At 41.3% G+C, this 27,649-nt stretch overlaps 3 protein-coding genes across 3 annotated transcripts; 1 reads left to right on the top strand and 2 right to left on the bottom strand.

Annotated features, from left to right (window-relative positions):
* Positions 1–3,746: 3,746 nt before the first annotated feature.
* Positions 3,747–4,780, bottom strand: LOC106089794 (succinate dehydrogenase [ubiquinone] cytochrome b small subunit, mitochondrial). Its single transcript, XM_013255784.2, has 4 exons — positions 4,622–4,780; positions 4,370–4,488; positions 4,114–4,301; positions 3,747–4,048 (listed from the first exon to the last, which is right to left on the bottom strand). The coding sequence occupies exons 1-4, from the start codon at positions 4,662–4,664 to the stop codon at positions 3,862–3,864; spliced, it is 537 nt and encodes a 178-aa protein (XP_013111238.1). The 5' UTR covers positions 4,665–4,780; the 3' UTR covers positions 3,747–3,861.
* Positions 4,781–5,324: 544 nt separating this feature from the next.
* On the top strand, positions 5,325–9,435 carry LOC106089803 (superkiller complex protein 2). Its single transcript, XM_013255795.2, has 7 exons — positions 5,325–7,030; positions 7,092–7,811; positions 7,868–8,047; positions 8,109–8,685; positions 8,744–8,922; positions 8,978–9,109; positions 9,172–9,435. Exons 1-7 carry the CDS (start codon positions 5,423–5,425, stop codon positions 9,373–9,375), a joined length of 3,600 nt encoding a protein of 1,199 aa, XP_013111249.2. The 5' UTR covers positions 5,325–5,422; the 3' UTR covers positions 9,376–9,435.
* A 6,169-nt stretch (positions 9,436–15,604) lies between these two features.
* On the bottom strand, positions 15,605–21,096 carry LOC106089805 (dnaJ homolog subfamily C member 8). The gene is made up of 4 exons (XM_013255797.2): positions 21,089–21,096; positions 20,870–20,942; positions 19,735–20,055; positions 15,605–16,352 (listed from the first exon to the last, which is right to left on the bottom strand). The coding sequence occupies exons 2-4, from the start codon at positions 20,927–20,929 to the stop codon at positions 15,987–15,989; spliced, it is 747 nt and encodes a 248-aa protein (XP_013111251.1). The 5' UTR covers positions 20,930–20,942; positions 21,089–21,096; the 3' UTR covers positions 15,605–15,986.
* Between the last annotated feature and the right edge of the window lie 6,553 nt (positions 21,097–27,649).

The raw sequence follows: 27,649 nt of genomic DNA, 5'->3' as shown, positions 1-27,649 counted from the left end.
ATAATATAACAATGAGAAAATTTAATACCATATAAAAATTATAAATGTCCCTTTTTTTTAAATATTAACAAAGCATATATCTTTATAGTTTTAATCTTTAGAAAATTCTTTAAAATATTGATTATTAATAACAATTAGGTTATTAATATTTTTTTTTAATAATTATGTTGTTTACATTTTTAATATTTTTTTAATTCTATAGGGTTTGAGATTAATAGATTAGAGAGATTAGATTAGAGATTATAGCAGACATTTAATTTTTTTTTAATAAATGTTTTATCCAATTTTTGTATTTTTTTTTTGTAATGTTTTTCTGTTTCTTTTATAATGATAATAATGTAGGTTTCATAGTTTTAAACATAACGATCACATTTTAGTAGTAAAGAAAGTTTTAAATATCTTTACACATACATGTGTGCATATATCATTATTTTCTTTTTAGACAATTATTATTATATTTTCATAGTATTATAAATAAATTTAGTGCAACTTCAAGCTGTGATACTAGTATTTATCCTATTTTAGTTGTAATTTAGGTTAAGTTTTAATTAGTTTTCATATTGGGTCTATCACGTTAGATGTGTTGGTGTTAGTGGACATATAAAAGGTTAGTTTAGTCGCCACGTGTGGGTCTCAGACTTACACATTTTGTGAAATCTGCCTTTCTTTGATAAAAATTTCAAACGGTCCATATTCGGTTGAATACAGTACCAAAAAAAACAGGGATGTCGTGCAGCACTTGAAGAAACTCACCACGTGTGGCTAACCTTAAAAGTGGTGTGTGTGCAACACCAGATGGCTCTGTTGAACGGTGGAACCCTAGTAAGAATGCCACAAATAATGATGTCACATATTATCAAAAATTATGCATAAAATACAATCCAGAACATTAAAACACGTTGAAATTTATGCAATTTCAATTTCTCTTTAACCTTAATTAAATTCTCCTCTTAAAATTTCATGTCACTTCCATACCACGTTTCTTAAAAAAAGAAATGTACCATATTCACACATGTTTTAATGTTCAACACCATAAATCCATTTAGAATTCACGAACTCATAAATGAAAGAAATTAAAAAGAAAACTTTTTCCTTACCCGCACTTGCCGGGGCCAAATACAAAAATCACTTCACAAAAAAATGACTTCAAAAGAAATTATCTCTGTCCAAGTAGAAGGCACACTAGTAAACGATGTTGACAGCTTGATCCCAAAAATTGAAAGAGGATCTCAAAAAGCACAACCATCAATCAATTCATCTAGGACCCCCATGCCGCTTACGCTGTTACGTCGTAATGACTATACAACTCTGTGCATGTTACACAAATGGCAACCCCTATCGTACGTGATACGCCTATGCATAGGTCGTGCCACCGAAATTCGTCTTTGTGAATGGCCATAAAAAGAAATGACAAAAGAAGAAGAAGACATACACAACAACCGCCAAAGAAATGAAAAATAATGTATTTCTTCAAAGTGGTCGTCACACAAATCTTCAGGACGATTATAGCGCTATGAGTTACGTAGCAATCATCGCGAAGAGTCGCTTAAACTTCCGCGCACGCAGCGGATTGTGCAATGATATCCAAGAAGAGTGTTTTACGACTCTTACATACGATTATAACGCAAATGAGTTGTAAAAGAATCGTCACGAAGAGTTGCTAAAACTTCTGCACACTCAATGACATACACCTAAGCCAGTCACGTACACTGATTGCACCATTGCACCTGAAGAAATTGACCTCCCTGGCAAACCAGAGTAGTTCTGGCTCAATTATAATCCGGCAGATACAGCCACCACAACTCCTACAGAGCAAGGATTGATGCCGACGTGCAAAATGTACGATGCACGTTACCTGTTTAACTGCCCAGCCAGACCCATTCGACTCAGACCCAGATCCCTGTGGCTTCACCCCATCTAAGTCGCAGAGTTCCTGAGTCTTGACACTCAATAGAATCAAGCAGACGAAAGATAGAACACAACAAACTGCTACAACAACAACAAACTAAGCCAGTAATAAGATCAGCATTTACTCCAACAGCATTTGCGCTATAGCGAACCAAAACCCATGTAGAGGTGTATAGCGCCGTCTAGCGCCATATCATAGCTACGCTTCTCGCTCGTTAACAGAGCAGAGTTAAGGGGATGGAGGGAGTATCGTATATAACAGTATGGGTGCGAACGAATCAGCGTTAGGATGCGAACAAGTCTAGTTGGGATGATGAAATCTCAAGGCTTTCTGGTTGCGAGCTATGCCACACACCTTATTTACTCAAGCAGCTCATTATTTCCAGCAGCAAGTAGTCAATCCGTAGGTACAAATCTCTACCCTGTTTTCCCGGGGAATCATATAGGCTACTGGACGGGTATAGCGTCTTTAAGACCGAGGTCCTTCCATTCCTGAAGGCTCTGGAGACGTTGAGATGCAGTCAGATGGAGCTAAAGGCTCTGGCGTCGGACAATGTGAGGTCTAGCCTGGTTTCAGAGTCTACGGACCATGAAGTGGGCTACCAGGCACTGCTCGGTCTTGTGACATAAAGGGTGACGGAGAGAAAGGCGACCAAGCAGCTAGTCGTAAAAAAATTGCTGATAAACGTGGATCGTGCTACGAACTAAATTAGCCATCCCCTTTGCGAGGTTCTTGACTACGTTCTGGCGTCGGGCAATGTGAAGTCTAGTCTGGTTTCAGAGTCTACGGACCATGGAGTAGTCCACCAGGCTCTGCTCGGCCCTGTGCCATTAAGAGTGACGGGAAGCAAGGCGGCCGAGCAGCAGCCACAAAAAAATTGCTGATAGTAATGGATTGTGCTACGGGCTAAATTAGCCATCCCCTTTGCGAGATTCTTGACTACGTTCTTACCGCGTGTCTTTTTCTTCCTTTCTCTTCTACCTTCTTTTATGGTAAACACAATGAACCAACGAATCCCCAGTTAAGCGGCTAGAATCCCAGGTTTCTGGGCGCCTGCTTTAAAGCAAAGAATCATGATGTGAAGTAGGGTCTAATGGCTGCTTGGAGAGGTGCTGTTCTCTTATAGATTTTCTGAAAATTATTGAGCCAGAACTACTCTGTTTTGGCGGGGGAGGTCAATTTCTTCGGGTGCAATGGGAGGCGGTCGTTCTCCAAAGACTACGTGTTGTTTTTGTAGCAATGTGTTGTTGTTAGGTGTTAGTGTGTTAGGAATAGAAACATACTGGAGGGTTAATTATAATACACTATCCTTAAGTGACCTAACTTTTCTTAAGCCAACTTCACAGATTTATTTACAGTTGTAGCCACATTCTTGAATGCGAGAGTGGCGATTCTCGGCAAAGAGTAGAAACATATTGCTGGTTAATTATAATACACTTTCCATAAGTGGCCTAACTTTTCTTAAGCCAACTACGAATATACGGATTTATTGTTGTAGCCACATACTTGCATCCGAGGGTAACGATTCTTGATAAGGCCCCTTTGAGGCGCAAAAGGCGTTCGGGTGCATGGACCCGATCGCTTGGGGTAAAGTTCCGGATTTGTATGGCATTCCGCTAAAATGTAAACATGCTTCAGGGGTTTGTGTTCTTATAAATTTATACCGCTACGAAGTACTTTTGTCGGCATTACTAATGTTTTATAATAAATGCTCATGAAATGTGTGTATGTGCGTTAACGATAATTGATGCAAATTTTAATTGATTAGATGCCATATCTGCTTTAGTTGTTTTCGATATGCCTAAATCCCCTGGAATTTGGACAAAACAAAATAAAATTCTTTAGACAATTCGTTCAATAATTTATTTTAAATTTCTACAGATATTGACCACTTTACCAACAAAATTGAAAATCTAGCATTAGATACGTAGTTTTTCCAATTTTTGTTCCAATTAAACACCTTTCACTGCCCACAATTTCTTAACAGACTTAGCAATACCGATGTCGTTATAGATTAAATAGAACAAACCACCCAATGTGGCCATGGACAACAACAAGAGGGAACCATGTGCTACTTTAGGCAAAACATTACCAACGACTGAGGGACGCATATAATCGGTGACCATAGCTTCAATACCCCTACAAGTGAACAACGTTAATGTAAAACTGATAGATGCAAAACATCCTACGGGTATATCACTTACCAATGTGAGTGCAGCACCAAGGAAACAGCTAATAAGGCATCCATAGTTTGTGATGGCACCATAAATGCTAGTGGCACTACTCCCAACAATGCCAAAGAAACTACACGTTCGATTGTCCATAGAGCAGTATGACTACCGCCCGCGGCAGACATGCGAGGAGCACTCACAGCAATGTTACGGGAGACAGGCTAAAAATTAGAAAATAAACTCAAGCATGAATAGGAGCAGCAAAGTTGGTCATTTTTTGTATTCTTACTGTGGCGACATTCTTGACCAAGTTCAAAGGTTTAACTAGGGCACTGCGTTGTGCAGCTACTACGGTGGCATATGTCTTCAAGGGTGTCAAGCGTGCGGACTTCATTAAACCAGCAGCACCTGTTGTTTATACAAAATCATGGACAAATGTTTGGACAGAATAAATTGTATTATTGTTGTATTCAGTTATATAATGGGAAGTATGAATTTTTCAATTCTATTGCTAAACTTTTGGGAGATTCAATAGACTTACTGTTGAATTTTGGTGCATTACGAATCAGCATTTGCAAAGCCATTTTGATTCAATTTATTTTTACAATCTTATGACACAACTTTTATAAGATTTTCGCTTGTACAAATATCTCCCAAAACTTAGCTAAGGCAGTAGAAAAACGAATGACAACAGAAAAGGCAAAGCAAATGTCATTTCGGAATTGGTAAATAGGATTGCCAAGTGTACAAATTAAATAAAGTATTTAGCAGTCAGTCTTGCAAGCGTGGCGTAAAGTAAGATGTTAACGTATCGCAACCAGTAGTTGCATTACATTAAACCCCGTTTACACTGGCCATTAAATCCGTATTTAAGGCTCTCGTCAGCTGATTTTATAAAAGGAAAACAAATGATCGATTCATTAAATCCGAATTTTGATTTCCAAGTCGTTTTGCCACTATAAATTGTAAAGGAAAAACGAGTCGTTTTTAGAGCAGTATAAAGGGAAAACGAGTCGTTTGCTCCAAACTGCTTTGGCCTGAACATGGTATAAGTCTTGTATATTACATATAAAATCGTTATTAATAATAGTAAAAAAACAGAAATTGAGTATTTGAGAGTATTACTCAATTTGTGGGATTTGTTTGCAGAATTGCATTTTTCTACGCAATGCGCTCCATCTGTTTTTGCCTTTACGTTTTCACTATACGATACTTACTGATTTACTTTGCTTAGAGATCAACATAAAGCCACTGTGCGAACAAGAATATGCGACAAAAGGAGTAATAAACAAAAACATTCAATTCAATCCAATTTCACTGGATATTTTTGGATTGGACGAAGATGGCAACTGCTGCAGAGGAGAACATTAACAAATTGAAAAACTATATTCTGTCTCCGGAATTGTCCATTCATGATCCACTCGCTGATGTTATACCCCGCAAGTACAATGCAGAGAAGTTAATACACTTGCCACGGGGACCGGCAAGCACAAAGTTGGTCCCCAAAAGGGATTTCTTTACCGGTAAGATTTTGTCATTTGTTGAGGTGGATATAGAGGACGTGGGTGCGACTGCCATTAACTCGACGTCTATGCGGCGGGAACCTGGCCAGCTAGACGAAGCGACACGTGGCTCTGCCATGAACTTTCCCTTTTGGCCAGGTGGTTTCGATGAGCCGCCCAAGGAGATAAAACTCTTAGAAGTGGATGGCTTTGAAATTGATGGGGAACTACTGACGACACCCCCTGGTTTTAGAGCCGGCTATGACTTTTCCAAGCATGATGATTTCAAGGATGATGTTTTAAAGTCTTTCAAAGCCAAGACAGCTGAAAATGTGAATTTATTGATGAATCTCGAAAATGACTTAGATGTTCAGGAATGGCTGAAAATAACCCAAGAAGAGGAAGACAAGTTAGAAGAAGGCGATAAAGCAAATAATTCCATGTCTGAGTTTAAAGATGTGGATGATGATATTATGGCCACCGAATTGAAGCCTGTATTGGAAATATCCACAGCCAAGGATACAAGACTGCAGACTGAATGGGCGGAAATGTTGGATATATCACAGCCAATAACAGATTTTAAAGAGAAAATACCTTGTCCCGCCATGTCGTATCCCTTTGAGTTGGACACCTTTCAAAAACAAGCCATCATTAAGCTGGAAGAACGCCAATATGTGTTTGTGGCAGCCCATACATCGGCCGGAAAGACTGTAGTGGCTGAATACGCCATAGCCTTGTCGCAGAGGGATTTAACCAGGACCATCTATACATCGCCTATCAAAGCCTTGTCCAATCAGAAATATCGCGATTTCAAGAAGACCTTCAAAGATGTAGGACTCATTACAGGTGACTTGCAGATTGATCCCACAGCTACTTGCCTTATCATGACTACCGAGATTTTGAGATCCATGCTCTATTGTGGCAGTGATATCACCAGAGATTTGGAATATGTCATATTCGATGAGGTACACTATATAAATAATCCTGAGCGCGGCCATGTTTGGGAAGAAGTTATCATTCTCTTGCCAGATCACGTCAATATCATAATGTTGTCGGCCACTGTGCCCAATACCATGGAGTTGGCCGATTGGGTGGGCAGTACAAAGAAACGTAAAGTGTATGTCATAAGCACTCTAAAGCGACCGGTGCCTCTTATGCACTACCTGTATACGGGATCGGGTGGTAAAAGCAAAGACGATCGCTTCTTGTTGGTCGATGAACAAGGTCGTTTCTTGCAGGACAACTATGAAAAAGCGGTGGAAAAGAAAAAGGCCGCTCAAAGCAAAACCAAACAAGGAGGTGGTGGTTCTGGTCCTAAGCATCAAACGTCTACACCAAAACAAGATCAAAACACATGGATAGGTTTGATAGACTTTTTGAAGCGCAATGACTTAATGCCGGTGGTGGCATTTACACTTTCCCGCAATCGTTGCGACATGAATGCCCAGGTAGGCTAATGTTAGTGTAAGCCATAACTCATGTTTTATGAATTGAATTTGAATGTTTTAGGCGCTTACTTCCATTGATTTGAATACCGCCCGCGAAAAAGGTTCCGTTGAGATATTCTTTCAACAGTGCTTGTCCAAACTAAAACCCCCAGATCGTGAATTGCCCCAAGTATTGCAAATGAAAGACTCGTTGGGTCGAGGAATAGGTGTACATCACAGTGGTATACTGCCTATCCTAAAGGAAATCGTTGAGATGCTCTTCCAGGCTGGTTTAGTTAAACTACTTTTCGCCACCGAAACATTTGCCATGGGTGTTAACATGCCGGCGAGAACTGTTATCTTCGATTCGCATCGCAAATTCGATGGCATGGAAGTAAGAAATCTTAAACCCGGTGAATATATCCAAATGGCTGGACGTGCCGGAAGAAGAGGCCACGACAAGAATGGCTGTGTCATACTCATGTGCAAGGCCAATGTGCCACCGGCACAAGATTTGCGTTCCATGATTTTGGGTAAACCAGAGAAATTGGAATCACAGTTTATCCTACGCTACGCTGTCATTCTGACTTGTCTGCGCATTGAAAGTATTAAAGTGGAAGATATTATGAAATTTACCTTTAAGGAATTCAATCAAAAGCTACAGCTACCGGCTCAACAAAAACAATTGGAAGTGGCCCAAAGTAAATTCTCAAAAATGGCCGAATTGGGGGAGCATTTGCAGCCGCTGTGTAAATTTTATGAAATGGCCGTAGAATTTATAACTGAGAAACAAAGGTTGATGGTAAGCTAAATTTTTAGTTTAATTTATTTTGGAGATTTAAGTTTAATTTATTTTAGAAATTTTTCCTTACCCAACCTAAAATTGTAAAAGAACTGAAGGTTGGACGTGTGGTATTGATTAGCAAAGGCAAGCATTACAAAAAACTTGGGGTGCTTTTGTCAATGAAAGCGGTACCGGGTAAAGATACCATATACCGTGTCTTAGTTTTGGATCATCAATTTAAAAGCAACGAGAAGGTAACTTAGGGGATGTAACTAAAGCACAACAGTATTATTTCAAACACTTTTTTGGTTCTAGGACGATTTCTATAGAGGGGAAATTTATTACAAAATGATATCACTTACACCCCAATATAAATACTTCCATCCAGAAGGCATTGGTGGTCATACCATATTGGATTTACAAGCCGCCGACTTTGTGGAAGTAACAAAAAGCTCGCTTAAAATCGATGCGGATGTAATCATACGCAATTGGGAGCAAAGGCAAATCGAGAGATTCAAAGATTCTCCACCTGGTGCTACTGTTGTCAAAGCAGTCTCGGAATTACATCAACTCAACGAGAACTACATTCAAAATGCGGATGCCATAAAACTCCTTAACATGTCCAAAGAGATCAATGTAAACTCTGACACAGAAATGGCACAAATTCGTTATTTGGAACATTTAGGCAAACAAATACAAGATATACTGCCACATACAAATATAGCGGGATTTGAGCAAGAATTTGCCATAGTCTATGAACGCAAAGTGCTGGAACATCGTATTGAGGAATTGAAATTCAAGAACTCCACTAAGAACCTTTCTCTATATCCCGACTATTGCAATAAACTGGAGGTGCTGAGAACTTTGAAATACATTGATGAGTTGGATGAGGGTAAGAAATTATCAGAGCTTTCTCTTCATAGCCTCTCTAACCCTCTTGACCATTTTAGTTACCTTGAAGGGAAAAGTAGCCTGTGAAATGGGTCAAAATGAATTGCTTATTACGGAGCTAATTCTATGCAATATGTTTAATAACCTTGAACCAGCAGAAATTGCAGCACTACTATCGGGTCTTGTTTTTCAGGCTAAGATACAAGGCGAACCTGTCATACCGGAAAAGCTCAAAAAGGTTTCTAATGGTAATCATCAACTATGCTTTACATTAAGAAGTGTCTTCTTTGCAGTGTGTCAAAGAGTTTGAAGAAATTAATGACAATATCTTGGCTGTAGAATTGCTTCATCATGTCATTGCACCATCCGAAGAGCGCTTGAATTTTGGTTTAGTTGAAGTGGTCTATGAATGGGCCCGCAATAAGGTTTGTATGGTTTTTCGTCTACTTGTATTTGTATGTGGTAACGTTTTGTTGGTCTTTTTTAGCCTTTTGCCGAGATTATGAAATTAACAGAAGTCCAAGAAGGTATTATTGTCCGTTGTATACAACAACTTGATGAAACAATTCGTGATGTAAAGACTGCTGCAATACGCATTGGAAATCCAGCATTGCAAAGCAAAATGGAAGAGGCATCGAATGCCATTAAACGTGACATTGTGTTTACTGCAAGTTTATATACAACATTTTAATGTCCCGCAAACAAAAATGATGACAAATAAAATAATAAAACATTTTATATTTGGAAATAAACAAAATACAGTAACCTATATAAATCTAGAATAGCTGAGGTGGCCCACGAGGTGGCAATCCAATGGCAGCCTGTTGTACGTACCGGATTGACCCGGCAAGGGCTGCCGCCTCAGTGTATAACACACTGCTACAACAACAACAACAAAACATCAACCCGATACGGGATAGCTGTGAGCACCCCAGAGGCTGGAACTTTGAAGTTTGATCTGTGAGGTTTTCATCGCTGCCAAGAGAAGATAAGGTGCTAGCTACCGGTCGCATCCACAGGTTGCGGATAGCGTAATGCTCCATACGAAGTATCTGCAACGGCAGTCGCGGACAACCAGCTGAGAATCTCAGTGAGAAGCCGGGCGGCTCCGGGTCTTGCATAAATACTGAGTGCCTTTGAAGCTCGAAATGGCAAGGCGAGTTATTGTCGCCTTTAAATAACTAATGGCCATCTTGTTCCCGCGGCGATCGGTCTTTGAGATTGGAACGAGCTTACTCACTTACAGGAGTTTGATATGAGTCGCCATATCTAAATGAAAATAAGGCTACAATAACAACAACGTGGTGGCTCCACAACAGGGCCGGCCAGTCGCACCATGCCCGGTAAAGATACAGATTAGAGCCAATATAAAGAATCCCTGAATGGAAACCAGGGCGAAATGAGATTTGCCAACAGAGCCTCATGGCGAATCAGTGGAAGGAGTGAACATGTTCACTAGATTTCGGAAGGTATTGTCTAAGCACCCAAAGCCCCTGCGGAGTGTTGAGAGAGATGAGGAGATTTGGACAGAAGAATCTAGTTTTGAAACTCCCGAACTCTTTTTTTGCAGCGCACATTCTGTGATGCTCGGATGTGGCCAGTGGACCGATGGTTTCCGATGTTACAGATGTCCCTCGGGTACAAAGCAATGCTGATTAGCTGTCTCTCCCTCCTGGCACTCCGGCCAATCAGTCTTTCGTCTTGAAAACGCTTGAGAGACTGTTGGATACGTTCATCAGGTATCTTTTGACCCATCACTTGTAAGCAACAAAAGGCGACTTTACTTTGGCGACCATTTTGAATATAGAAGAGGCTCTTAACAACGTGAAGTTGGGGTTCATAGATGATGTCCTTGATTGCATTGATGTTTTTTTTTTGAAGGGCAGAATAATATAATGCTTCACTAGCTGAGGGCTTGATTAGGAAAATTGAGAACAGAGGGGCACCTAAGGCAGGGGTTTTATCCCCTCTCTTTTGGCTCTTATCAATGGGATTTTCACCCCAAGTACGGCCCAATTTCCTAACGCAGATTGTGGTACTCCCAGACGAGAGTGATTGGACTCGTTGCACGGGTCCCACTTACCCCAAAATCAGCAAGCTGCATCTGGAAATAAACAGCTGAATTTGTTTCTGGAACACTTGGGGCAATTTAACATAGGTACCGGTAAAGACAAGCTGTGGTACTCCCAGACGAGCGTGATGGGATTCGTTGCACAGGCCCCACTTACCCGAATATCGGCGAGCTGAATCTGAAAATAAACAGCGAAATTTGCGGCTGGAACACTTGAAGCAATTTAATATAGCAACCGATGTAGACAAGCTGTGGTTTACAGTAAAGTCACTCTCGAACCCCCGTAGAATGGATGACAAGACCTCAATCACTTTTGGCGACGTAACTGTCATTGATCCGAAGTGATGCACCAGATTGTTCAACCGTCAATTTATTGTACATCCCGAGAGTGGCAGGGCTAGGAGAAGAGTCATTCGTCTTATCCGTGGTCTCCGAGCCGATGGACAGCAATCACAATTGAATGTCATCCGCGGCACCAAGTTATCTAAGGTGTTGGCCCCCGACGGAATCTCTATATTGATGCTGAAAAATATGGGTCTTCCTGGAGTAGAGTACCTTCAACTGTCCTCGACCTGTGTTTGAAAACTCTTATAGCACCCGATGCCTGGAATATGGGTAGAGTGATCTCGTAACTGAAGCCTGGAAAGGACCAGAGTAAGTGGGTGTCGTACAGATCGATCTCCCTTCTCTCACCGGTAGCCAAAATGTTTGAGGGACTATTCTTTGGGGAATTTCCATTCGAGCATCAGCATAGATTTCAAAGACTGCATAGGACAACAAATGCTTTGTATGCCATCACCGCACACATTTACCGTGGCTTCAATCAGCATGGGCCATATGATAGGACGTTTCTAGTGGCACAGGACCTATCGAAGGCATTTGAGGATATCGCCAACACGTCCCTCCAGCCAGTCCTGAAACGCTGGGTAACGAATTATCTGTCATCGCCAGTCATTTGTGGAAATTAGCGAAAAAAAATAGAAACACCGTAGAGTGAAACAGGGAGTTCCCCAAGGCGGGGTGATATCTTCGGCACTGTTTAAAATCTACCTATCTACCCCTTCCAGACGGCATATAGATCGTATCATGGGCGGACGATTGTCTATCACCTCAACGAACTTATCGCTCATTTCGCTTATGATATCTGCCATTAAATCCTCAGCCACTTTGTTCACTTCAAATATGTCTGAGGTGAATGATGGGTTGAATGTGATAGTCGATGGAAATTCATTCCGAACATCAAGTGTCTCAAAATATTTGGTGTCACAATTGACAGCTCTTACACATTTTCCTCAGAAACAAGGTCCTCAAGTCACTTGGCGGTAGCACTTGTGGTGCTAACAAAGGCCGGTCTCCGATAAGTTATGTAGGTCCAGCATGGTCTCGTCAGCTATGTGACACGCAGTGGAATAATATTCAGATCTGTCAGAATGCCGCTCTTCGAACTATTTGAACTGTTATTTTGTTGAAAGATATCCAGCGCTTAAAAGCCGTAAGGTGGATCTACATGATCTAGAGCGTGAGGTTCAGCGTCTCTAGATCAAACGGCATATTAGGCGGGTCTAGACAACATTCATGCAGACACGGTAGCAGTGAATAGCTATCCGGTGAATGTGGTCCTTGGAGAACGACCGCCTCCCATTGCCCCCGAATACATTAAACTCCTGACAAACTAACCGCCACAACTCCTACAGAGCAAGGATTGATGCCAACGTGAAGGATGTGTGTCCCGATTGTGACCTGGAACCACACGACGACACGCGCCGTCTGTTAAACTGCCCAGCCAGACCCAGAACACTCTGGACGCACCCCACCTTAGTCGCAGAGTTCCTGGATCTGGATACTCAACAGAATCAAGTAAACGCAATATATAGAACACAACGCACTGATACAAAAATAATGGGATTCTCAGGTCATTCGCGGAGGAAAGAGGGAATTTAGTTGTTTGTGCCGATGACGTCGTCACTTTGATTGGTGTTCGCTTTCTCTCTACTTTCACGAATATCTTTCATGGCGCCCTTAAGAAGCTGTCTTGATGGGCTAGGGCCAATGGACTTGGCATAAACCTCTGAAAGGCAGAGCTGGCATTGTTCACAAGAAGGAGTACGTATGGTGAGTTCAATGGTGGGGTCCTTGTTATTGTTGTAGCCACATTTGCATGTGTAGGTGGCGATCCTCGTTAAGCTCTTTGAGCAAGTTCGTTCCAGTCTATACAGCCGATCGCTGCGGACACATGATGGCCATTGATTATTTAAGGCGCCAATAACTCGCCTCAGTATTTACGCAAGAGCCGGTGCCGCCCGGCCTGAGACTCTCCGCTCCATACCGCTGATTGTCCGCGACTGCCGTTGCAGCTAATCAGTATAGAACATTCCACCATCTGCAACCTGCGGACGCCCGGAAGCTCACAGCTAAGCTCCTCGTGACAGCCATGAACACCGCACAGATCGGACCTCAAAGTGCCAGACTGTGTGGTGCTTACAGCTATGGCGTACCGTGAGGGTCGGATCCTTGACGCAGTGGAGCTGCTGCCCTCTAGGCAGGCTAAATACCTGCCTTGACCACAAATCGAACTAGAGAAGGAACGGTGAGGAGAATCAAACGGGGGCTTAATGCTCTCTACTCATTTCTTAAATTGATTGGTTGGAGTTGGGAAGTTAGCCCAGGGACAGTCTACTGCATGCTGTGGTTTTGCCGATCCCTACATATGGGTGTCTGGTGTGGCACCGGGCTCCTGAGGGGGTAGGTTTACGCATTACGATGGAGAAGTAACAGGGTATTGCGTCGGTGGTAATATCGGGGGCAAGAAGGAGTCCTTCGAATGTCATACATAATCTGGGGCCTTTGCACTTGTATGCGAAGTGCGTGGCGTTGAGGACTGCCCTTAGACTAAGGGAGTCACAACAGGACTCTCTTCGGATTACGGTCATTTGTTTGTTGTGCGGATGGGCACTGGCGTGGAACGGTGGACTATGTGCTGGATGGATATTATGTTTTCCACTTCTGAATGGGTGCAGTGTCTTTCAGGCGGAGGTTTTTTTAGATCCTCTGGACTTTGAATGTGAACCTGACTCAGAAGTTGCGGCCTTGTCAGATTGTCGCGATTTATGTGGTGTCAGGCGGCGCTGAAGACCCTAGATACAGTTCATGTGCGGGGGTCACATATGTGGACAGCCTGGCCGCACTGAAGGTACTGGTTGCGGATCATGTGAGTTGTGAGTCAGGTTGTGCTGGGTTCCCGACCATCAAGGGGTGGCGGAATCGCGGATGGATTCCGCGAGTGCTACACCCAGTGAGGTTTTTGCGATCCTCAGACTGTAATAATAATTGTGGACAGGCAGGCCGCACTAAAGGTACTGGTTGCGGATCATGTGAGTACGAGGTTTGTCTACAGCTGTATGGAGGGTCGGTTGTTTGGGAGCGGGGAATAAGTTGTCTGACAAACTTCTCAAGTTTGAATCGCGGGGTCTACGAAGATGTTGAGCGGCCCCACTTTCTGGCTGTTTGAGATGATGGATGAACTACTACGGGGCTACCGAAACATTTTTCAGCGGTTATCCCCTCCTAGTACTGGCGACACTTGAGGGGTATTTACTGTAGGTAATCAGCAGTGTAAACGTCTCTATTATGCGGCGAGCCGTTCGGATTCGGCAATAAAAATGTTATAATATAAAAATATTATGTGTGAGATATGTTTCCCCGCTGTTCCTTAATGGAATGTTCATGAGCAAATTTGCATTTGATGCCTATTACAGACAAAACAGAGACTAGCTTGGGGATCTACTCCAATGCACTTCATATCGATATGTCGATGAACAAGTGCACGGTATTTAAGGAAGAGATCTTCGCCATTATCAAAGCCGCAACTTAAAGCCCTGGGAAGGGATTTAACACCGTCGAAAGTTTTTTTTTTCACGTAACCAACATGCAGGGGACATCCCCTATATTGCGTTGGTAATTAGGAAAGTTAAAGGTTGGAGGGGAAAAAGAGGGAGTAGTGTTTATTGATATTAATCTTAAATTTCTGAACGTCAATGTCGGTGGGAAAGACATTAGCCGGAAGTCGATTCCACATACGAATGATTCGGGCGAAAAATGAATTTTCTCGGTAATGCATGGTTCGGTCGACTGGCCAATCAATTACAAACAGGTGTGAGTTCCTGGCAAGTCTTGTATTCCTAGTGAACATCCTAACGTCAGCGATAAGAAGACGAATATCCCTGGAACACACGCCATGAAAATAACGATAGGGCTCGCATACGTTCCATTTGTAATTTGTGATGAGGTGGCACGAATGTAACCGTAAAATACCTAATTGTTTTGCTGGACAGGAAATCTAAAAACTTCAAATTCAACATTTTGGAAACAGCGAAAAGGCAACTCTTTGTCCTTTGGCAAACGTTGGGCCTTAAAACACCTGTTATGACCAGACTGTATGCGGGAGTTGTCAGACTTATTATGCTATATGGTGTTAACTGGTTGGCGACGCTTCAAACTTCCATCTACGGAATATTAATACATTTGACATAAACGACTCTGCTATCATAGGAGACAAGCGTCCACAGACAAACATATGATTTAATTTTTGTCTCCAGTCAAATGTATAGTTCAATTTATCCTATTGCAAATCCGCAAATCATCATCTTTAAATCGTTTATGGAGGTCATCAACTTGTATATATTTGCTTGAGCAAAGTACTTTCTGCTTTCTCAAAGGATGGATTTCTCGCCCAACGGCTTTGCCTAGTATTCAGGCTCTCATAGATTCTCCAATCATAATAGGATAGTGGTAGGAATTTACTCGTTCAAGTGCTAATGGCCTAATTTAATTATAAAAAAAACAGTAGTGATAAAATGTTTGTTTTCGTTTTATTTATTTCATTCCATTTAAAATAAAATGAATAGAAATTATTTTCATTTACGAGCGTTATAAGTGTGGTTTTCATCTTGTCATTTTATTCGTTTTTGAAAATGTATCATTATTAACTTTTAGTACAAGTAATACAATATATATATAGGTATGTATATGTATATTAATATGCGTGTACGTTACTTAAGAAATTATGTATCTTAAATTAGATGTGTGTACGTGTTATGAAAAAATTTGTAGTCAGGAAAATACTTTTCCAAAAAAGACAGTTGTATAAAATCTATATAACAAAACAGAAGACGCCGACTGACAACAAAGATACTCCGTTGCATTCAATTCACTGCATCCTCCTGTGACTTGACTTATCGGGATTCAGGTTTAAATTTCGGTGGTACCATAAGACCTTGCATACGCTTTTGTTTTTTGGCTTTCTTCGATTTACCCGACTGGAAATCATGCCAACTATTTACTCGACTTTGCCGTGACTCTTCGAAATTCTTTTGCCACTCTTTGTCGGCCTTGAGTCTTTCCTCCTCTTCGATTTCCGTTTCACGCTTACGTTTACGCTCTTCTTGGTCCCGTTGATCCAGTTGTTGTCTGCGACGTTCCATGTCCGCAAAGAGTTTCATCACCATAACATATACAGCATGTTTGTATTTAGCAGGATCATCTTCAGGTATAGTCTCAAAACGATTTTCCTTTTTAATCTTTTTGCGTTTTTCAGCAATCTGTAAGAGAGTTATTAATAGGAGTTTTGTGTGACTGAACTAAAAACTTAATGAAAAAAATGGTGGATACAGATTGTTTCCCCTTAAGGATTGTGGATATAAAAGCCTCTTTTGAAGCCTCTCTAATGCTAAAGTGGATAAACACGTATACTGAAACGGCAGTCCCTGGCCGAAGCCTATCTCGGCCCACCTCACCTCGTAATGCCGAGTATCACAGTCGCTCAATATTTTAGTAAGAGGTGGTGTTACGAAGCCGCTCTCTAAGATTCTCCATCGGGAACTGTTGATGAAGTTGAAGATACTCCGCATACTTACAGAGCATTCCACTGTTGTTGTGGCATATGTTATGTTCTATCTTTCGTCTGCTTGATTCTGTTGAATATCCAGTTCGAAGAAATCTATTTATCTAAGGTGGGGTTCGTGCAGGGGGATCTGAGTCTGAGACGAGTGGGTCTGGCTGGGCAGTTAAAAAAGGTCATGTGCGTCGTGTGGTTCAAGGTCACAATCGGGAAACACATCTTGCACGTTGGCATCAATTCTTGTTCTATAAGAGTTGAGGCGGCTGCATCTGCCGGATCGTAATTAAACCAAAACTACTCTGTTTTGTCCGGAGGTCAATTTCTTTATGTGCAATGGCGGTTGTTTTCCAAGGAGCACATTCAATCGATAGCTATTCACCGCATCTGCTACCGTGTCTAACGCTGTCTAAGTCCTCTTTTGTAGCACTGAACCTCACGCTCTAGATCGTGTTGATCTACCTTACGGCTTCTGGGCCCATCCAAATCATCCACAAGATGATATGGATGGGCCCTGCGATAACAGCCCAGAAGGACAGCACGTAGTTATATCTTCGCACTGGTAGGATCTTTGTCTCCTGATGGAGGTGGTCCAAGTGAGAACTAAGGGGACAGCACGTCGTATTTCGAAGAGCGGCATTCTAACAGATCTGAATATTATTCCACTGCTTGTTACATAGCGGACGAGACACACTGGCGCTGCATAACTTTCCACAGACCGGCCAATTGCTTTATACGTGGGCAACAAGGTTTATTTGTCGGCATCCCAAATGCTAACGGCAAGTGACTTGAGGACCTTGTTTCTACTTTGACTTTATCGCAAATTGCTGTGGCATGTAAAGATAATTTGTAAGAGCTGTCAAGTGTGACGCCAAGTATTTTGGGACACTTGATGGTCGGAATCATTTCTCCATCGACCATCACGGTCAGTTCAGTATTTTCCTCAACCGTATTTGTAGTGAACAATGTGGCTGACGATTTTGTGGCAGATATCTTCAGATTAATTGCAGCGAAATATGAGGCAAGTTCAACCTATTGCAGATGTCAACAATGGGTGGGGGCCTGGTGCTATACCGTCTGGGGGTGGAATGGAGGATAGGTAGAGGTTAAATAGTGCCGGAGATATCACCCCACCTTTGGGAACTCCATGTTTCACTCTACGGTTCTTCGACTTCCTATCCCTAAATTCCACAAATGACTGGCGACCACACAGGTAATTCGCGACCCAGCGTTTCAGGCCTGGCTGGAGGAACGTGTTGGCGATGTCCTCAAATAGTTTGGCATGGCTGACCGTGTCGAATGCCTTCGATAGGTCCAGTATCACGAGCACATGGCCTGGGCTGATTGAAGCCACGGCATATGTGTGCGGTGATGGCAAGCAAAGCAGTTGTTATACTATGCAGTCTTCGAAATCCATATTGATGCTCGGAATGGAAATTCTCCTACGAGGCGCGGGAGGAGTAATGCCTGAAGCGTCTTTGCCACTGGTGAAAGAAGGGAGATCGGTTTGTACGACTCCCCCAGACTAGGGACCTTACCAGGCTTCAGTAGCGGGATCACTCTGCCCATTTTCCAGAAATCGGAACTAAAGGGTGATTTTTTTGAGGTTAGGATTTTCATGCATTAGTATTTGACAGATCACGTGGGATTTCAGACATGGTGTCAAAGAGAAAGATGCTCAGTATGCTTTGACATTTCATCATGAATAGACTTACTAACGAGCAACGCTTGCAAATCATTGAATTTTATTACCAAAATCAGTGTTCGGTTCGAAATGTGTTCATTCACCGTTCAGCGATGAGGCTCATTTCTGGTTGAATGGCTACGTAAATAAGCAAAATTGCCGCATTTGGAGTGAAGAGCAACCAGAAGCCGTTCAAGAACTGCCCATGCATCCCGAAAAATGCACTGTTTGGTGTGGTTTGTACGCTGGTGGAATCATTGGACCGTATTTTTTCAAAGATGCTGTTGGACGCAACATTACGGTGAATGAACACATTTCGAACCGAACACTGATTTTGGTAATAAAATTCAATGATTTGCAAGCGTTGCTCGTTAGTAAGTCTATTCATGATGAAATGTCAAAGCATACTGAGCATCTTTCTCTTTGACACCATGTCTGAAATCCCACGTGATCTGTCAAATACTAATGCATGAAAATCCTAACCTCAAAAAAATCACCCTTTATAAGAGTGTTCAAAGACAGGCTGAGGACAGTAGTAAGGTACTCAACTCCAGGTAAATCCAGATTCTTCAACATCAATGTAGAAATTCCGTCGGGGTCCAACGTCTTAGATGGTTTGGCGCCATGGATGACATTCGTAACTTCGACCACTATAAATTGTGATGGCTGTCCATCAGCTCGGAGACCACGGATACGACGAATGACTCTCCTCCTTACCCTTTCACTCTCAGGATGCACAATAAATTGACGATTGAACAACCTTGCGCATCCCTTCGGATCAGTCACGGTTACTTCGCCAAAGTGACAAAGGTCCTGTCATCCCGTCTAACGGCTTTCGAGAGTGACTTAACAGTAGACCACAGCTTGCCTAAACCGATGCCTAAGTTACATTGCTCCAAGTGTTCCATCCACAAATTCCGCTTATGTTCGTTTAATACCCTGTTTATTTCCAGATTCAGCTCGCTGATTCTGCTGATTTTGTGGGGTCCATACAACGAATCGTATCACGCTCATCTGCGAGTACCACTGCCTGTGCTGGAAACGCCTTGGATGACGCATGCAAAGAATGGCTTTCCTGTCACTCTCGGGATGCTTCAATATGACTAGGCGAGTTATTGGCGCTTATCAATCGCCATCACGTTTCAATAGGGTGTACATAATCAATCGCCATCACGATTTAATAGGGTGTATATCAACTAAGGAACAATTGTAAAGCCACAGCCACAATGTTATTGAGGTTTGTTAGATTTTTTTTGTGAAAAGCATTGTGTGAATAGTTATTAACAGATGACATTTGTTAAACATAAAAAATTATTCTTTTATAAATTATTTATATATCCCACAACATTTTTTGCTTTGACATTATTTTTTCAACTATGTATGTACTATGTATATAACTCACCATGTGATCTGTTCTTTCCTTAGCCTCTTCATAGACATCTAGACATTTCTTGCGAGTCAAATCATTTTCTAAAATCTTCCATGCCCGGTTGATGATTTCGAAAGCAGTCTGGGCCCTTTCCTTGTCGTCTTGATTTTTATCCGGGTGAACTAATATCGAGAGTTGACGATAGCGTTTCTTGATCTGATCAATTGGTATATCGGGTTCAATTTGCAGCACTTCGAAGGGGTTGAGATTGAAGTATGTTGAACCTGGACGAAGTAAACGATCAATTTGTTGAGTAGATGTTAAAACGGAATCACGTTTTTCAATTTCTTTAACCTGTGAATAATATGGCAAAATATCTTTAGCAAATTTCAGAATAACAGAAAATAAATGAAGCAAAGAATTTGTTGTACATATGTTGTTTCGTGATCATATTGTTGGCAAAACTTTCATTTATATAGACGTAGTCGCATGATAAGTCTGGTAAAATGATACATACTACTGAAGACGAAAGAAAACCTTTATATTAGAATGTCTTTGAAGTAACTAGAGTCATATTTACTTACCGCAAGTTTCCTCAATGACTTCGTCTAAAGCTAACTATAGTTAGTAGTATGAAATATCACTTCATAGCTTAATGATAATCGCAGAGCTAAACCTCTTGCGGAGGAAATACCAACAAATTTCTCTAGCAATAGTTAGAGCAAATAAACGTGACATTTTCCTCCCCAAATATATTCCTGTTTCCTTGCAGCTTAGGAGGTTCCCCATGCTTCCTATGTCAATATGCAAACAATTGCTTTTGGCACTACAATTTTTTTGAACTATTCCAAAAGATATTTCCCATCATAAATTGAAAAATCTTGCGCTTTGCAATCGGCTTGTACAGGAGCTTTCAATCAATTCATTATAATGCATAATGGAGCATACTTGATAGAAGAGGCTAATTGAGCCCAAATGTCTCGATACACCTTATACATAACATTTTTTAACATCTGACCTTTTCTTGATAAATGGCGGTGTACTCTTATTGGTGGAGGCGTAGGATGATTATTTCTAATAATTTTTCACCAGACTTATTCATGGCGCACTTTTTTCAACGGCAACATTATGCATAATTTTCTTGATTTTCGCTAAACAATTCACTTACTTCTGTATAGAAGTCGTCAAATGACTCCTTTGATGTCGTGGGAAGCTGTTCCGAGGACATAGTGTCTGTGGGGCTGCGTAAACGAAAAAAAGTGAAATAAACTTTTTGTAAAATTGCACAAACAGCAATATTCAATTATATTTAGAGTTCCTTTAAAAAACGTAAGCTTTTTTTCACATTGAAAAATGAAAAAATACCACAAGGAAATTATAAAATTACTTTTGTTTGCAAACGATAACACTTGAATGAAAAATCGAGTTTGTTCAAAAAGTTATCGATAAAACGATTTCGATTTCTCACATCACACTTTTTCTTATTCGAATGGCAACATCAAAAGAAGTTGCCATTCATTTTAGCAGCAAAAAAATAGCGGGACGTTATTCCCATTTGAGTTACAATGCATATAAACGTATTAAGTTCGTCCGTCCCACAATTTGGATACCACCACCATGGATAAATTGTTTTTCTATTTTAAAATAAATACACTAAATCCATAGTTATATCTAAATATGGGCCGATATGGATCATAATTGGATATAGTCCCGAGATGACCTATACAAGTCACAGTCAAACACCTATACAAGTCACAAATCTTGTTAAATCTTGTCACATTGTTAAATCGTCTTATAATTTCAAGACGATCAGAAATATATATTCATATAGTTTGTAGGATTGAAAACAGAGTGGTAATATAAATATATGTACCCCCTATCTTTGGTAAATTCAAATTTTTGCCCTTGAATATTTCTTTAATAAACAGGGTCAAACTTCTCACATATCTATGAGTGCTGTCCGATTCAAGTTTTTGCTCAATGATTAGGGGCCTCCTTTTTTTAACCGATTCCGAATGGCGTGCCTCAGTGCGATTCAACTTTGGAGAGAAGTTTTTACATGACATAGTACCTCAAATATGTCGCTTACATTAGGAGGCGATTACCACCGCGATTTGTTGCTGTTGTTTTTGTTGCCGTCTATTTCCTATAGGTGAGCAATCTCTTTCTGGTCCAAAGAATCGATCACTGCGGGAACAGGGTGCGTGGTCATTGGGCATTTAAAGGCGCCAATAACTCGCTTTGTCATATCGAACATCATAGCCACTCAGTATTTGTGCAAGAGCCGGTGTCGCCCGGCCTCTCACGAAGACTATCCGCTCGATATCGCTGATTGTCCGCGACTACAATTGCAGCTACTCCGTATAGAGCATTCCACTATCCGCAACTTGTGGACGCACTTGATAGCTCGCAGCTAAGCTTCTGGTGATAACAATGAACGTCGAACACGTTAAATAGCTACCGGGTGAATTTAGTCCTTGGAGATCGACCGCCTCCCATTGCATCTGAAGAAATTTACCTCCCCCGGCAAACCAGAATAGTTCTGGCTCAATTATGATACGGAAGATGCAGGCGCCTCAACTCTTACAGATCAAGGATTGATGCCGACGTGTAAGATGTATGCCCCCATTGTAACCAGGGACCACACGATACACGTCACCAGTTTAACTGCCCAGCCTGACCAACTCGACTCAGACCCAGATCCCTGTGGAAGTACCCCATCTTTGTAGCAGAGTTCCTGGATCTTGACACTCAACAGAATCAAGCAGACGCAAGATAGATCACAACAAACTGCTACAACAACAATGAACACCACACAGGTCGGGACTGAAAGTTCAAGCCTATGTGGTGCTCATAGTTATCCCGTGCCAGCCGTTTTCTACTTTCAGTATATGGATCCAAGGAGATAGATGTTACAATGGGTTCTTTTTATCCCCAGTTAAAAAGAGCAGTTTCTATCTTAGATGAATTAACGCCTAGACCACTCTCGGTTGCCATCTAAGAGTGTTGCGAAAATTTCCCCTAACAGCGATAGCCATTTCATAATCTTACCAGACCAGCTTACAGCGAGAGAGCCTTCTATGTATCCGACTAGATCATGCAGGGTTGTTACTGTGGACTTACCCTTGTTGTTGTCAAGACAGACGATCTCAAGGCATGTTTGCCCCGAGATATGAATTTATCAGCCTGCCTTGATTCTTCAGCGTAAGGATGACAGGTTTATTGATTTTCATTCTTTTGGACACAAGGAAAATCTTGCGAATATAGAAAGTACCAACACATATGCAACGCACCTTAAGCCAGGGAGTCAGTCTATCGGACTTAGTTCGTAGTTCGATCGGTGATAGATTGTCAAAAAGTGTGGATTATAAGAATTCCAAACTTTTGTTCGCCCAAAGAATTCATGACTTCACTAAAGAACAGGGGCAAAATTCTCACATATCAATGAGTGCAGTTCGGTTTAAGTTTAAGCTCAATGATAGGGGACCTCCTTTTTACAGACGAGTCCGAACGGGTTGCTGCAGTGCGACACCTCTTTCGAGAGAAGTTTCTACATGGCATAGTATCTCAAAAATGTTGCCTGCATTGCATTTCAGATGGTTTCACCAGGATTCGAACCCAGGCGTTTAGCGTCATAGGCGGACTCTGCGCTACGGTGGCCTCTGGGTCAACTTTTTAGTTGGAGATTTTTAGAAGAGTAGTACTTGTTTCCCTTCTAGACATTGTCCAAACCTTGTCTGACTTCGGAATGTTCCCTATAAATGGTGTGGAGATAGGATCTTCCTTGGCATAGAAGCCTTGGATATATCCTTCATGCAGAATTCCATCCAGGATTTGTTGTTAAGGTTTATTTCAGCTCACCCTTGTATTTTTTTTTTAAACTCAGTTCTGTGGAGCCCCACTATGGTTGATGTTGCAGTGTGTTGTTCCCTGAGGTGGCAGCCCTTGCCGATGAAGGATATCATCGGGTCAATCAGGTACGTACATCCCGCTGCCATGGCATTGATTGTCCTTGTTGTGGTTCTAAGACAAGCAGACTTCAGCGAGGCGAGTTCAGTGCATTCGTGGCCAGGATATTCAGATTACAGAGAATTTATGTTAGAAGAGAAGATTTTAATTTAGCGCATAACATGTGTGCATTTGTGGAGTATGTATTACTGAAAACGAATTACCCAATCAACAGATGCCTTGTACACATAACATGGTATCCTGTTCCTTAATGGAAACAGGGGCAATTTGCAAAAATTCCATTTGCAAATATCCACTGAGACACACATTTCCATTGGCCTACTGGTCAGTATCTCAGTCATGAAACTTGCTTAAATCTACCTTTGCCCACTGTGCTGCTGACACATACATATCTTAATTTGCGTACTGGTAAATATTTCATTCATGACAATTCCTTAAATTTGCCTTGGCTCTGGTAGGGCTACCTACCACAACAACATTTGTTTCTTGTTCTTCCTTGACAAAAAAAAAGTACAACAACAGCTATTGTGTACAATGCAACACGACCCCTTTACTTGTTATTGCTATTTTTATACCCACCACTATAGGATAGAGGGTATATTCATTTAGTCATTCCGTTTGCAACACATCGAAATATCAGTTTCCGACCCTACAAAATTATATTTTTCGGATCGTCCTAAAATTCTTGGACGATTTAACGATGTCCGTGTGTCTGTCCGTCTATCCGTCCGTCTGTTGCAATCACTCTACAGCCTTCAATAATTGAGATAGTGAGCTGAAATTTAGATACGTCTTTTTGATGCACGCTAGTTAAGTTCTTGAACGGGCCAAACCGGACCATATTTAGATAAAGCTGCCATATAGACCGATCTGCCGGTAAAGGATCTAATGCCCATAAATGATTTATTTTTTATCCGATTTCGTTGAAATTTGAAACAGGGGTAGTTTTAGGCCTCTCAACATCCAACCCAAATATGGTTTAGATCGGACTATATTTAGATATAGCTGCCATATAGACCGGTCTGCCGGTTAAGGGTCTAGGCTCATGAAAGCTGCATTTATTACCCGATTTGCCTGAAATTTGAAACAGTGAGCTATTTTAAGTCTCCCGACATTCGGCACAAATATGTTTCAAATCGGGCTATATTTAGATATAGCTGCCATATAGACCGATCTGCCGATAAAGAGTCCATAAAAGCTTTATATTTTATCCGATTTTGCTGAAATTTGAAACAGTGAGTAGTTTTAGGTCTCCCAACATCCGACCCAATTATGGTTCAGATTGGACTATATTTAGTTATAACTCCCATATAGACCGATCTTCCGATAAAGGGTCTGAAGCCCATAAAAGCTAAATTTTGTAACCGCTTTCGCTGAAATTTGAAATAGTGAGTAGTTTTAGGCCTCCCAAGGTCCGACTCGAATATGGTTCAGATCGGACTATATTTAGATATAGTCAGATCGGTTTATATTTGGATTATGAGACCACTCAATATCTGTGCTGAATTTGAGTGCACAAGTTATCCAATTTTCACCGGATTGTGACGAAAGGGCATTTACATATGTACCCGAGGTGGTGGGTATCCAAAGTTCGGCCCGGCCCGGCCCGAAACTTAATGCTTTTTATACCCACCACCGAAGGAAGGGGGGTCTTAGGCCCATAAAAGCCACATATTTTATCCGATTTTGCTGCAATGTCGGACAGTGAGTTATGTTAGGCCCCTCGACATCCTTCATCAATTTGGCCCAGATCGGTCCAGATTTGGATATAGCTGTCATATAGACCGGTCCTACGATTTAGGGTCCTAGGCCCATTAAAGCCACATTTATTATCCGATTTTGCTGAAATTTGGGACAGTGAGTTTTGATAAGCCCTTCGACATCCTTCGTCAATTTGGCTCAGATCGGTCCAGATTTGGATATAGCTGCCATATAGACCGATCTCTCGATTAAAGGTTTTGGGCCCATAAAAGGCGCATTTATTGTCCGATGTGGCCGAAATTGGGGACAGTGATTAAATTAAGCCCCTCGACATACTTCTGCAATATGGCACAGATCGGTTCAGATTTGGATATAGCTGCCATATAGCCCGATCTCTCGATCTAAGGTTTTGGGGTCATAAAAGGCGCGTTTATTGTCCGATGATGCCGAAATTTGGGACGGTGAGTTATGTTAGGCCCTTCGACATCCTTTTCAAATTTGACCCAGATCCGTCCAGATCCGCCATATAGACAAATATCTCGATTTATAGTCTTGATCCCATAAAAGTCGCATTTATAATACGATATTACTAAAATTTTACACAGTGACTTATGCTAAGCATTTCGACATCCGTGTAGTACATGGTTCAAATCGGTTTATTTTTAGATATAGCTACTTGAAAGGCCAATATTTTGTTATACACAATAGAACAATGAATTGTACTTATTAGTAAATATTTGGTCCAAATCGGAACATATTTCGGTATAGCTGCTATGGGGCATAAGGTATGAATTTTTCACCGGATTTTGGCGAAAGGTGGTTTACATATATACCCGAGGTGATGAGTATCCAAAGTTCGGCCCGGCCGAACTTAACGCCTTTTTACTTGTTTAATCTTTTATTGTTGGGTGTTGCTGTTTGTTATTTTAAAACCCCTTTTATATCCACCACCGAATACACCCCATATTCAATTTGTCATTCCGTTTGCAACACATCTTCATGTCCACTTCCGGCCCTATAAAGCATATATGTATTCTTGATCGTCGTTAAAATCTAAGACGATCTAGCCATGCCCGTCCGTCTGTTGAAATCACGCTACAGTTTTAAAAATAGAGATATTGAGCTGAAACTTTGTACAGATTATTTTTTTCCATTGTCAGGTTAAGTTCGAAGATGGGCTATATCTTGATCGCTATATATGGGATATACCGATCTGCCAATTTAAGGTCTTAGGTCAATTAAAGCCACAATAATTATCCGATTTTGCTGAAATTCGGGACACTGGGTCGTATTAGGCCTCTCGATATCCTTGTTCAATATGGCCCAGAGCGGCCCAGATTTGGATATAACTGCCATATAGACCGATCTCTCGATTTTAGGTCTTGCGCCCATAAATAGTGGATTCATTGTCCGATTTCTCTGAAATTTTGGATAGTTAGTTATGTTAGGCTTCTCGACATCCTTGTTTAATTTGGCCCAGTTCGGTTCAGATTTGGATATAGCTGTCATATATATCGATTTTCCGATTTAAGTTCTTGGGACCATAAAAGTACGTTTATTATTCGATTTCGCTGAAACTTTACACAGTGGGATGTGTTAGGCTCCTCGATATCCCTGTTTAATACGGCCCAGATTCAGATGTAGCCGCCATATATACCAAATTCCCGATTGTAGGTTTGAGACCTATAAAAGGCTCATTTGCTGCCCATTTTCGCTGAAATTTGATATATTGAGCCCTATTAATCTTTTCAGTATCCGTGCCCTCTATGGATCAGACTGGTCTTTATTTGAATATATATCTGCCACATACATGTAACGATATAGCTGCCATGTATACCGATTTCTTGATTTAAGGTCTTGTGGCCATAAAAGCACGTTTATTATTCGATATCGCTGAAACCTGACACAGTGGGCTGTGTTAGGCTCCTCGATATCCCTGTTCAATACGGCCCAGATCGGTCCAGATTTAGATGTAGCTGCCATATATACCGATTTACCGATTGAAGGTATTAGGCCCATAAAAGGCGCATTTATTGCCCGATTTCGCTGAAATTTGATGCAGTGAGCAGAATTAATGTCTTCAAAACCCTTGCCTTATATGGTTCAGATTGGTCTATATTTGGATATATCTGCCACATACATATACCAATCTTCCGAAAGTTATTTGACCCATGAAAGCAACCAATTACTTTCGATTCACCCCAATGTTTTGAGATGCTGACGCTATAACTACTACTACTATCTACTACAATCTTAGGCCAGTAAGATAGTAAAACGA

This window comes from Stomoxys calcitrans, chromosome 2 (assembly GCF_963082655.1).
Source record: "Stomoxys calcitrans chromosome 2, idStoCalc2.1, whole genome shotgun sequence".
NCBI lineage: Eukaryota > Metazoa > Arthropoda > Insecta > Diptera > Muscidae > Stomoxys > Stomoxys calcitrans.
The sequence above is the reverse complement of the archived record's forward strand: the minus strand, read 5'-3'. Positions and strand labels throughout refer to the sequence as shown.